The sequence below is a fragment of the Equus caballus genome, chromosome 1 (genome assembly GCF_041296265.1).
Source record: "Equus caballus isolate H_3958 breed thoroughbred chromosome 1, TB-T2T, whole genome shotgun sequence".
NCBI lineage: Eukaryota > Metazoa > Chordata > Mammalia > Perissodactyla > Equidae > Equus > Equus caballus.
In genome coordinates, this window is record NC_091684.1 from 57,338,879 (window position 1) to 57,351,783 (window position 12,905).

Sequence of the window (12,905 nt, forward strand, 5' to 3'; positions counted from 1 at the left end):
AATATTCCTTTTTAAAAAGAATGACAACAAACAAGTAAATGTCAAAACTTTTTGAGTAAATACTCCATAATGCAGAATTATTTTCTCTTTCAAGATAGTTGTACAAAAGTAAGATGAGAGACACAGCTCTTTGTTGGCAACTATCTATCAATATAAACCAAATCAGTTCCAAAAATATAGAAGTTAATAAGAAAATTTAGTACAAGTAAAAAAGAGACAATAAAGCTCCTTTATAAAAAGATATTCAAAGCCTCTTCCTTTTTCTTCTCTTCTGCTCCTCAAAGTGGAAAGACTATCTATTATCAAAAATAATGCTGGGCTAGCATTTAGAGGTATCATATACCAAAACAGCAAAACTACACATTGTAACTTAAGGCTAGTTATTTCCAAATATAATCCATTTCTGTCATTCTACTACTGACCCCCACCATTTAGCTAATTCTTTACCTTGTATTATTTGTGACCATAGCTGCTACAGAATGATATATTCTTAAGAAAGAGACCACATCTTAATTTGCTTGATTATTCCCTATCAAGCAGAATGTTTTATTTGCAAAATAACTCAGTAAATATTTGTTAATATGAATACATAATATAAATTAATGTTCACATTCCTTAGAACATAATAGTAAGAGCTTCAGAGTTCAGAATATTAACATGACCGAATTTTCCACAAGAATGCTCTAAGGCCAAAAACAACTTTTAAGAACAGATTAAAAGGATAAATCTAAAATATTAAATAAACCAATCGTTCAACCTAAAATCCTTTTTCTACAATCTTTTCTCTACATCATTCTCACACGTCTACATGAAATCGTTCACTTCCTCAAAAGATTTAACAGGACGTTATTCATTTATTGCTAAAATGTGATTGTGCCCTTTATAAATAATTATGAAGAAGACCAATGACTAAGCTACAGTACATGAATGGGGCTGTGAGTCGGGCACCAAAAATTATTTTCCTTAATTTCTTTTTGATTACTACTCCAAAAAGTTTGTGAAACTTAGTCATTTGTCCTATACAGCTTCCTGAAGACTAGATTTTGCTGATTGTATCCCCGAGTTTTCTCCTAACATTTTTCTTGGTTTTGCATATTTCCTGTAAATTGGTAGTTGGATTTAGAAAGGCTTTAACTGGAGCTTAAATATTTCAAATTATTACATGGTGGGCGGGTTGTTCTTCCATCAGAAGCACACAATGTGTGGTTGGGTTCCTTTTTCGCAATGTTAGCAACCTCTGATGCTCAATGCTTAGGCCATTAAAACTTAAAGTAGGTTGAAAAACGATGATATGCTAACACTACTTCCTCATCTTGTAGCTGGACCGTTACCTTCCCCCATCTACTAAACAGTTTGTTAGCCTATAATAGGAAGGAAGGATTAATTAATGATCTTCTTCCACGTATTTACTATCCTCTTGCTTTTTGAATTTGAATTTCTTTGACACAAAGAGGGTAAAAGATTTTTCATGTTTTTTAGTAACATCAATTTCTTCTCTTGGAATTTCCATTATCTATTTGGTGTCTTATTGTTTTTGTCACTAACGTGTATGACCACTTTGGATAATCAGGCCATTAACTTTAGGCTGTATTTGCTACAAACATTTCTCCTAAATAATTATTTAATTTTTAACTCATAGAAGATCTCTTTTTCCGTTTAATCAAATGTATTTCTCTCTTTCTTTATGAAGACTTTCATGCTGAGAAAGGCTTTTCCCATGCTCAAATCATAGAATTATTTTCTTAAGAACTTTTTTACATTTAACTCTCTAATTCATCTACAATTTATTTTACTGTACACTGCTAGGTTGGGATCTAAACGGGACTCCCCTCCCCCCAATCTTCATGTGTTGAGTAATTCTTCTCCCTTCTCCACAGATTAGTGATGCCTTTCTTTAAAGTTATGAAAAGGCACTACTACTTCTACCTATAATACACAACTCTAAAAAATTTTGGTACTCTTCTCTATCCCAAAAGTGTTCTCAAAGTCCTTAACATACACACATCTCCAAGAGTCATTACCAATCAACTGAAGTTTGAACTTGAAACAAAACCTATATACAAATACCTACAGAGGAATTTTTTTTCCTGGACTTTCCATTAGTTATAATGATCTAAATGTCTATGCGTATACCAATATTCTGATTTGTTAAAGTTTTATAGTATATGTTGTCATATCTAAGGAGGGCTAGTTCACTTTCTCCTTACTCTTTACAAAATATATTGTCAGGAAAAATTGTAAAGACTTTGAAATAGGCTCCCTTGCCAAAAAGCAAATGATTAAGGTATTCTTCAGGAATATCTCCAACTGAAAGGTGTCTTTGAGCCATTTACAATTCTGCAAATTATACTTCTATTTAAGAGCAATAGTGACAGAGATACAATTATGTACGTGCTTTTGATTTACAAGGAAAAGGAGTAGTTTTTGATGGTCTCTAAACTCCTTTACACTCTTAGGACTTATTCAGGACCCCAAAGAGCTTCTGTTTATGTGGATTAAAAGCACTAACACTTATCATATTAGAATTTAAAATTAAGAAATTTGAAGATGAGCAATAACAAATGTACCACACATTAACATAGATAATATCTTAGTATTAATATGAAAATCATTTTGACCTCATGGACATTCTGAGACAATACTACTGTCCTCAAGCAAGAGTCAGTTTGTTCCAGAATACGAAAGAGTGTAATTGAAGATACAATGTGGTAAGTGAATTTCATTTGCCCAGATTTATACCTGACTCTGAAAGAAGTCATAAAACGCGTTAAAATCGTAGCAAAGTTCACTCAGTTTTGAAAGGTGTGCTCCCACAGTTTACTGGTTAATGCCTTCACCTACAATATAAAAAGTTTTTCTTTGCTTTTTGTGTAATTTGCTAAATAGCAAAAGTCCTGTGTCTTGCTAGAATAATTTTCTATGCCTTATGTTGACTTTACTGTCTTTCATTATTTAAGGAGAAAAACAAAAAGGCTCCTCACTTATGAAAGAGCTAAAGTTCCTTTCAATCAGATTACTACTTATATTTATTTTGAAATGTTTTATTGTCACTTTGATAAAATAGGTAACCAAGTATTGTTTCTCAAGCATCAATGATAATATCCACTCTCCTCCAACAAATTCCTATGCTGAAGCTCTAACCTCACAGTGCCTTAGAATATGACTGTATTTGGTGATAGGGCCTTTAAAGAGATAATTAAGGTAAAATGAGGCTGTTAGGGTGGGGCCCTAATCCAACGGTGGGGCCCTAATCCAATAATGCCTGGTGTCCTTATCAGAGGAGGAAGAGACATCAGAAATGCACACACACAGAGGAAAGGCCATGTGAGGACACAGTAAGAAGGCAGCCATCTGCAAGCCAAGGAGAGAGGCTTCAGAAGAAAGCAAACCTACAGACACCTTGATCTTGGACTTATATCTTCCAGAACTGTGAGAAAATACACTTCTGTTGTTTAAGCCACCAAGTCTAAGGTATTTTGTTATGGCAGCCCAGCAAACTAACACATTTCCCAAACTCAGATCCTAAATATAGAAAGATAAAACTTCCAAGATACCTTTTACGTATTAGTGAAAATATCTTTGAGATTTCCCAGAGAGGCCCTGAAGAATCACAAAGATTTGCTCTTTCAACTTATAAGAAGAGATGCTAGAAAGAATTAGGTTTGTATGATGTCTTACTATTATAAGTTCCATGGGAAGAGCTGCCCAATCAGAAAAGGTACTCGACCTTCCCTAGGTTAAATTTATATGGTAAAATGTAATTAATATAAATATTCCAAAAATTGTTTGTTTTATGAGAAGTCCCTAGAGATTAGTCAATGTCCTTGCTTTCCATATGTTTAAAAATGAAGGGAAATACTATTCAACACTCTGAAATGGTTCTGGTGAATTTTCCTATATTTATCAAAGTTCTGGTGGTACAGTGCTGGCAGTCTTAATTTCAGTTATTATTTAACTGTTATTTTAAATGTTTTCTGACAAAATCTTACTGCTTTAATTCACATCTAGCATCTTCAAGGCCAATGGTTTTCAAATGGGGATGTATTTCAGACTTATTCATGAAGTTTTATAAAAATACAGATGTCTAAGCTAGATCACCTGACTTAGTGAATCTCTTTACTTGATATTCTTGGTGTCATTCCTGGTACATTAGGTCTCAGGATTATCATGTTACATCTCAAGATTTTTTCATCTATAAAAAGTTATACTGATCCATATTTATAAATTAGATGTAAGACTCACTCACTTCCTTGAGAACAAGCTTAATCATCATCTTTAGAAACATTCTGTTTAAACAGCTTTTTGGAATAACGTGTTTTGCATGCCACAGAAACAACCGAATTTCCCTGTCAGCCATATTATTTTTATTATGAACCCTCATCAGATCTTTCCGCTTGACAATTATCAGTAATAAATTAGCCACGGTCATTTTAAACCTCTGTCATCTGTTGATAGTTTTTGTTTTACTCTGATGCTTGCCTGAAGATTCTCCTATAAGCTACAGGCCAGAGTTTGTGTTTTCAACTAAGAAGGACAGTCTCAGAGCTCTGTGAACATGACTGTACCAGGTATTAGAAACTACTTATACATCAAAGAATAGACACTTGGGAACAGGCTTCTGAGGAGACATGGCTTAGATAACTTTCAGAACACACCAGTGGACTGCATTAGGATTTTTCCTTTTTTTTTTAAGTTGATAAGCAGTTTTATGAAACTGCTACTTAAAGATTTAGCAGAACAAGAACTTGTTACATAGGAATGAACTGGTTAAGAAAAACTTACTGTGGTTATCTGTTTGAAATAATGTTTAATTTTGTTTTAATGTTCTGTTTTCTGGATATATAAATCATTTCTCCTTCTTTGAAAGTTATCTAATTCACAACAATTTTGTAAACTCTGCTTTGGTAAGCTGAAATGAAACATTTAAAAATGGTATCTCCCTCTGCCTTCCTTAGTTTGCTGATGTCTCCTTGAAAGGAGCTTGTATTCTCGTTTGGTGCCCCAACTTTTGTGGCTGCTGCCCAGGGAATACCTCTAGATCACCTGGCTCTGGGGGGCAGTGGGGCATAATGCTCACATAACTGTAACCAATGGAGAAAGAGTTCTTAACCAGCTACCAGTCCCAGGTCACAGCAAGAGGCAACAGACTGAGGCACCCAACCTTTCTGTGAAAGGGGCCTACTAGTTTATCTTCATAGCTTTGGCCTGAGAGGCAGGTTTCTAATTAAACACACAACCAAGAGCCTACTGTAATGCTCTCCAAAGACCTCAAAGGGAGAGGACTCTTTGTGCTCTCCCTCTGCTGCACTATAGAGCACCAGTATCTCCCAGAAGGAGCTTGTATATGCATCTGGTACCCTGAGTTTTACATTTGGTGTCCTGGTTTTAGTGGCTGGTGCCTAGCGGACGCCCCTTGATTGCCTGGCTCTGGTAGATAGCAAGGCTTGTGTTCCTGGGTTCCACAGGACTGTAACAATCAGAGAAACAGTTCTTGGCTGCTTACAGGCACCAGCACACAGCCAAAACAGCAGACTGAAACACACCACCAGTCTTTCTGTGAAAAAGGCCTATTTGCTTGTTCTGGAGCTTCAGACAGAGGGGCAGGCTTCTGGTTTAGCATACATCTAGGGATGTACTGAGGTAATCTCTGGGGACAACGGCTGGTGGATGCCATCTTTATGCTCTCCCTCTGCCTTGCTCCAAGTCCCCAGTGTCTCCTGGAAAGGAGCTTATAAAAGTTGTCTGGAGCCCCAATTTTCAGGGCTGCTGCTCAGGGGACACCTCTACACTGCTTGGCTCTGGTGGCCAGGGAGACAGATGCTTGTGGTCCCATAGGATTGTATATATTTACATACTTTAAAAGCTGCTGCCTGAGGGTCTGGCTTCCAATCAGCCTGAATCGACATACTGACTGAGATCCTTCCCTTGTGACAGGTCTTGGCACACTCTCAACTACTGGAAGCCACTAAAAATAAAACAGACTGTTTGGACAATCACAAAGGTTTGAGAGACAACCAAGAACTAGGAAAGGGTTGATCTAAATTACAATGCTATAATAATTAAAACAGTTGGGTATTGGCATAAAAACACACACACAGATGAATGGAAGAGAACAGAGAGCCCAGAAATAAACCCACACATATATAACTAATTTGCAACAAGGGAGCCAAGAATACACAACGGAGAAAGGACTCTCTCTTCAATAGGTGGTGTTGGGGAAACTGGACAGCCACATGCAAAAGAATAAAAGTGAACTACTATCTTACACCATACACAAAAACTAACTCAAAATGGATTAAAGACTTGAATGTACAACAGGAAACCATAAAACTCCTAGAAGAAAACAGAGATGGTAAACTCTCTGAAGAAAACAGAGATGGTAAACTCTCTGACATGGGTCTTGGTGATGATTTTTTGGATTTGACACCAAAACCAAAAATAAATGAGTGGGATGACATCAAACTAACTCTGCTGTGCAAAGGAAACCATCAACAAAAAGAAAAGATAACCTACTGAATGGGAGAAAATATTTCTAAGTCATGTATCTGATAAGGGGTTAATATCCAAAATATATAAAGAAGTTATACAACTCAATAGCAAAAAAACAAACAATCCAATTAAAAAATGAGCAGAGGATCTGAATAAACATTTCTCCACGGAAGACATACAGATGGGCAATAGGTATATGAAAAGGTGCCCAACATCACTAATCATTGTGAAATGCAAATCAAAATCACTATGAGATATCACCTCACATCTGTTAGATTGGCTATTACCAAAAAGACAAGAAATAACAAATGTTGGCAAAGATGTGCAGAAAAGGAAAGCCTTGTGCACTGTTGATAGGAATGTAAATTGGTGCAGCCACTATGGAAAACAGTATGGAAGTTCCTCAAAAAATTAAAAATAGGACTACCACATGATTCTACTTCTGGGGATTTATCTGAAGAAAACAAAAACACTAACTCAAAAAGATACATGCACCCCTATGTTCCGTGCAGCATTATTTATAATAGCCAAGAAACAGAAGCAACTTAAGTGACTGTCAACGGATGAATGGATAAAGAAAATGTGCTATATATACACAATGGAAAACTACTCAGCCATAAAGAAGAAGGAAATCTTGACATTTGTGACAACATGGATGAACCCTGGGAGCATTATGCTAAGTGATAAGTCAGAGAAAGACAAACACCATATGATCTCACTTGTATGCAGAAGCTAAAAAGAAAAAAGCAAACAAACTAAACTCACAGATAGAGAATAAAGTGGTGGTTGGTTGCCAGAAGTAGGGGGTGGGCAAAATGGGTGAAGGGAGTCAAAAGTTACAAACTTCTAATTATAAAATAAGTCAGTCTTGGGCATGTAATGTACAGCACGGTGACTATAGTTAATAATATTGTACTGCACATTTGAAAGTTGCTAAGAGAATACGTCTTAAAAGTTCTTATCACAAGAAAAAAAAATTCTGTTTAACTCTGGCGAAGGATGTCAACAGACTTACTGTGGTGATCATTTCGCAATACATACAAATAGCGCATCATTATTTTGCACACCCAAAACTAATATAAAGTTATATATCAATCAAAAAAGAATTATATCTGGGGGCTGGTCCAGAGGCATAGTCATTGAGTTCAAGTACTCTACTTCAGTAGCCTAGGGTTCACAGGTTCAGATCCCAGGTGCAGACCTAGCACCACTCAACAAGCCACACTGTGGCAGCAAAAACTGGCACAGAAGTTAGCTCAGCGACAATTTTCCTCAAGCAAAAAGTGGAAGACTGGCAACAGATGTTAGCTCACGGTCAATCGTCCTCACTGATTCTTGCTGATCCCCAGAATTCAATGAGAATTCAAATTCTTACTAGATCTCCCATCATTTAACAGTAATACACTTATTTGCATGGGTTCAGTAAGAATCTAATCCCCTTTTTACTAGCTTGTACCTCTTTCATAATTGATTGAAGAAATCAATTACGCGACCAAGAACTTATCCAACATGTCATATTTGAGAATCACTGTTACAGAATTAGTTATGACAAGTCATAACTTTATTTCAAAACTTTATTTCAAAGGTTGGCTGTACTTATGGAGCCAATGCCTATGATGCCTCCAGTGCAGTAAAGTATTAACTCATCAGTTCTAGAACGTTGTCATGGGTTGAATTGTGTCTCCCCAAAATTCCTATGTCAAAGTCCTAATCTGATGTACCTCAGAGTGTGACTTTATTCAGAAGCAGTGTCACTGTAGATACAATTAGTTAAGCTGAGGTCATAATGGAGTAGGGAGGGGCCCTAATACAAAATGACTGGTGTCCTTATGAAAAGGTAAATTTGGACACAGATAAGAACACAGAACACCATGTGAAGATGAAGGCAGAGATCTACTAGTCAAAGAATGCCAAAGAGTGCCAGCAAAGCACTAGAATCTAAGAGACACATGGAACAGATTCTCCTTTATAGCTGTGAGAAGGAAGCAACTCTGCCAACACCTTGGTCTTGGACTTCCAGCCTCCAGAACTATGAGTCAATAAATTTGTGTTGTTCAAGACACTCAGTTTGTGACATTTGGTTACAGCAGACCTAGTAAACTAATACAGCTGTCCAAACTTTACGCATTCTGAAGAAGGGTTTGCCCAGCCCCAAGGAGATAATCTCAAAATCTTTGGAACATCCTGTTAAGAACGGCTTTGTTTACCTGAGGCCTTGAGAACACACCAGATAGTTTATGTGGTTTATGGTGGGTCCCATGGGCTTCACCTCTGGAGGAGCTGAGTAAATTAAATTCACATTTAACTAGTTTTTATACTACACAGCTTTAGTATAGTGCGAAATAATTATCAACCATTTTATATATATATATATATATTTAAAATTGTGGTAAAATATACATAATATAAAATTTACCATTTAAAGTGTACAATTCAGTACATTAAGTACATTCACAATGTTGTACTACTGTCACCATTATTCATCTCCTGAACATTTTCATCATCCCAAACACAAACTCTGTACGCATTAAACAACTCCTCGTTCTCCCCTCCTCCCAGCCCCTGGTAACCACTATTCTACTTTCTGTCTCTATAAATTTAACTGTTCTAGGTACCTCATATATGAGGATACAATATTCATCCTTTCATGTTTGGTTTCTTTCACTTAGCTTACTGTTTTCAAGATAATGCAGCATGTATCAAAATTTCATTCCTTTTTACGGCTGACTAATATTTGATTACATGTATACACTACATTTTTTTCATCCATTCATCTGTTGATGCACAGTTGAGCTGTCTGTACATTTTGGCTACTGTGAATCAACAGTTTTTGATGAAACTAAATTGTAACAAAACAACTAATTTTAAAACTCCATCTCCTTTTCACTTTTATACAAATAATTAATCTCAAGATATGGAGTTTCAAGAGCAATAAAATGCATCCCTAAAGAGACTAAACTTTATAAATAGAAATACATGATTCCTGTTTTGCGGAAGAAATTGATATGAGGAAACACCAACATGCTGCTAAGGACATAAGAGAAAGACTACTACTACTAAAATAAATGCATTTTCCACAACTAAGAGAAAATGGAAGAAAATGAAGCATATTCTAAATTCAAAATCAAACAAAAACAAGAAAAAATAGCATCATATCCTGACCTTTGCTAAATGAAAGCATAACTGAGACAGCCTTTTAGTTACCAAAAAAATTAATTAAAAAGAATCTTCAAGATCATTCACAATAAAAAGCCATGGACCTTTTCAAACGTCAACCTTCACAGTATGCTCATCACTGAATAAAGTCTCAACAGACTCAAATCCCACAACTCAAAGAAAAGTCTCAAAGAAATTCAAACACAGACAAAATAACTAAGAAAACAATTCTAAAGAATAGCGTAGGATGGTAAAGGAAATAGAAAAGAAAAGCACATTTTGATTGCTGCATGTCAAAGAACTGAATGAGAAACGAGCATTCGAATATTTCAAACTCTTTAGTTAGGAAATTAATATCAATGAAAAACAACCAGATTTACTGAAATAATAATAGAAAATAAAAATAAATAAATTACATACTTGGCTAAAGCGGTAGGGACATAAAAAGCAAATTTTAAAATTTTAATTTTTTGAGTAGGTAATATACTCATATGGTTTAAATTTCAAAAAAATAGAAAATGTTATACAACTTTAAAGTTCCATATATACCCAAGAGAACTGAAAGCAAGGTCTTGAACAGATATTTGTATACCCATGTTTATAGCAGCATTATTCACAAGTCATTAAGTGGAAACAATCCAATTGTCCATCAACAGATGAACAGATAAAATGTGGTATGGACATACAATAAAATATTATTTAGCCTTAAAAAGGAAAGAAATTCATCAACAGATGAACAGATAAGCAAAATGTGGTATGCACATACAATAAAATACTATTCAGCCTTAAAAAGGAAAGAAATTCTGACACATGCTAGAATATGATTGAACCTTCAGGACATTATGCTAAGTTTATGAAATAAACCAGTCACAAAAAGATAAATATTGTATGATTCTACTTATACGAAATACCTAGAGTCAAGTCAAATTCATAGAGACAGAATATAGAATGGTGGTTTTAGTTTTGCAAGATGAAAAAAGTTCTGGAGAATGGCTGCACAACAATGTGAATGTACTTAACGCTACTGAATTGTACACTTGAAAAATGGTTAAGTTGGGCCACCCTGAGTTGCACAGTGGTTAAGTTCACGTGCTCCACTTTGGCAGCCCAGGGTTTGAGGGTTTGGATCCTGGGCGATGACCCACACACCGCTCATCAAGCCATGCAGTGGTGGCGTTCCACATACAAAATACAGGAAGACTGGCATACATGTTAGCTCAGTAACAATCTTTCTCAAGCAAAAAGAGGAGGATTGGCAACAGATGTTAGCTCACGGCCAATGTTCCCCACTCAAAAAAAAAAATGCTTACATTAATAAATTTTATGTTATGTGTATTTTACCACAATTAAAAATAAAAAACAGGGGCCAGCCCCGTGGCTGAGTGGTTAAGTTCACACGCTCTGCAGCCCAGGGTTTTGCTGGTTTGGATCCCGGGCACAGACATGGCACCACTTGTCAGGCCATGCTGAGGCAGTGTCCCACATAGCACAACCAGAGGCACTCACAACTTGAATATACAACTATGTACTGGGGGGCTTTGGGGAGAAGAAGTTGTTAAAAAAAAAAAAAACAGGGCTGGCCCTATGGCCAAGTGGTTAAGTTCACGTGCTCCGCTGAGGCGGCCCAGGGTTTCGCTGGTTCAGATCCTGGGCGCAGACATGGCACCGCTCATCAGGCCATGTTGAGGCGGTGTCCCACATACCACAACTAGAAGGACCTGCAACTAAGATATAAAACTAAGGGGGGATTTGGGGAGATAAAGCAGGAAAAAAAAAAAAAGTAGGTTGAGTGCAAAAAAAAAAAAAGAAAAAAAGACTGGCAACAGATGTTAGCTCAGGTACCAATCTTCAAAAAAAATAAAAAGCTAAACAATAAAAAAACAGAAACACTCCCCTGCACTGGTATCTAGCCACAACCCAGTTCCCATATACTCAATCCTCTGGAATCACTTCTATTATTTTACTTATCTCAACTTTCCTTACGCATATATAAGCAAATATAAACAAACTAATCATATGCACTGTTCTGTATCTTGCTATTTTCACTGAACAATGTATCTTGGAATTCTTTCATTTCAATCATAAAAACTTCATCATTTAAGAGCAATATTTTAACAGTAACTTTAACGTGTGTAGCAAAGCTTTAATATGACAGAACTTACCGATATCTGTTGGACATTGCCCATTATAAGGGAACCAATTCCCTTTCACAGTGAAAGGACTTTTCCTGTTGCTTGTTGAACCAGTTCCCAGCTGCCCATTACCACCAAGTCCAAAAGAATAAATGCGTCCTGATGAAGGAACAAAAGCAGAAGTGTGCTGCCTAGAGTAAAACAACAGAAAACCTGACTTAATGTTACCTTCTCAACAATTTACATTTAGAAAAGCATACAAATAGGCTGTCAGAGAGAGGGGGCGGAGCAAAATGGCAGGGTGAGCTGACCCGGGATTCTCTCCCCTCCAAAATATAACAAAAGATTGGAAGAACTGAATTTCAGAGAATAAACATAATGCCAGCTCGTTAGAGACCTACAATACCAAAAAGGCGGAGATCATAAACCTTGCTTACACCCTCGGAGGCGCTGGAACGGTAGGAGAGAACATCGCTCCCTCCCCTAGAGTCTGCGATCACTGCAGCGTGGGTCGGAAGGAGCGGGGGAGGGGCTGTGTGATGGAGGAATCATCCAGGACTCCTGCCGCTGGTTCAGTGGAGACCCGCTGACGGGAAGAAAGCTTCCGTCCGTGGGGACCCCATAAATCAAGGGCCTTGGGAGACCAAAGAACAGAACTGATCTGAACCCAGACCAGCCGTGTGAGTAACAGCCCCTCCCCCCCAGCAAAGCCAGTGGGCGCAGCCATCTTGCCCCAAGGCGGACAGCTCATAACACGTGGCTCTCGACCCCCATCTAGTGACGACAGGCTGTAACTGCAACCGAATTCTACCACCATGCAAAAAAACCCCTCCCCTACCACCCAGCAATTTATAAAAGCCCCAGACAAGAAGGAAAACAATAAAACCACAGAATTAAGTCCTGAGGACTTGGAATTAGGCAAACTAAGTGATAATGAATTCAGAGCAGCTATAATCAAAAAACTCAATGAGGTAGAGAGAAAGATAGAGAAACAAGCCGAGTTCTGGAGTTACTTCACAAAAGAGACTGAAATCATAAAGAAGAATCAAACAGAATTACTTGAGATGAAAAACACAATGGACCAGATAAAACAGAATACGGATTCCCTGAATGCCCGTGTAGACAACA

General features: G+C 37.0%; 1 protein-coding gene across 17 annotated transcripts in view; it reads right to left on the minus strand.

The window, feature by feature from the left end:
• Positions 1 to 12,905, minus strand: part of HERC4 (HECT and RLD domain containing E3 ubiquitin protein ligase 4) — a 140,992-nt gene that overhangs the window by 60,548 nt on the left and 67,539 nt on the right. For all 17 annotated transcript variants that reach the window (XR_011422836.1, XR_011422837.1, XR_011422830.1 and 14 more), the window contains one exon: positions 11,808 to 11,968. Coding sequence is in view for 8 of the 17 variants with exons in the window: in XM_001503581.5 (XP_001503631.1) it covers positions 11,808 to 11,968 (161 nt within the window). In the remaining 9 variants the exon portion in view is untranslated. The remainder of the gene's footprint in view (positions 1 to 11,807; positions 11,969 to 12,905) is intronic.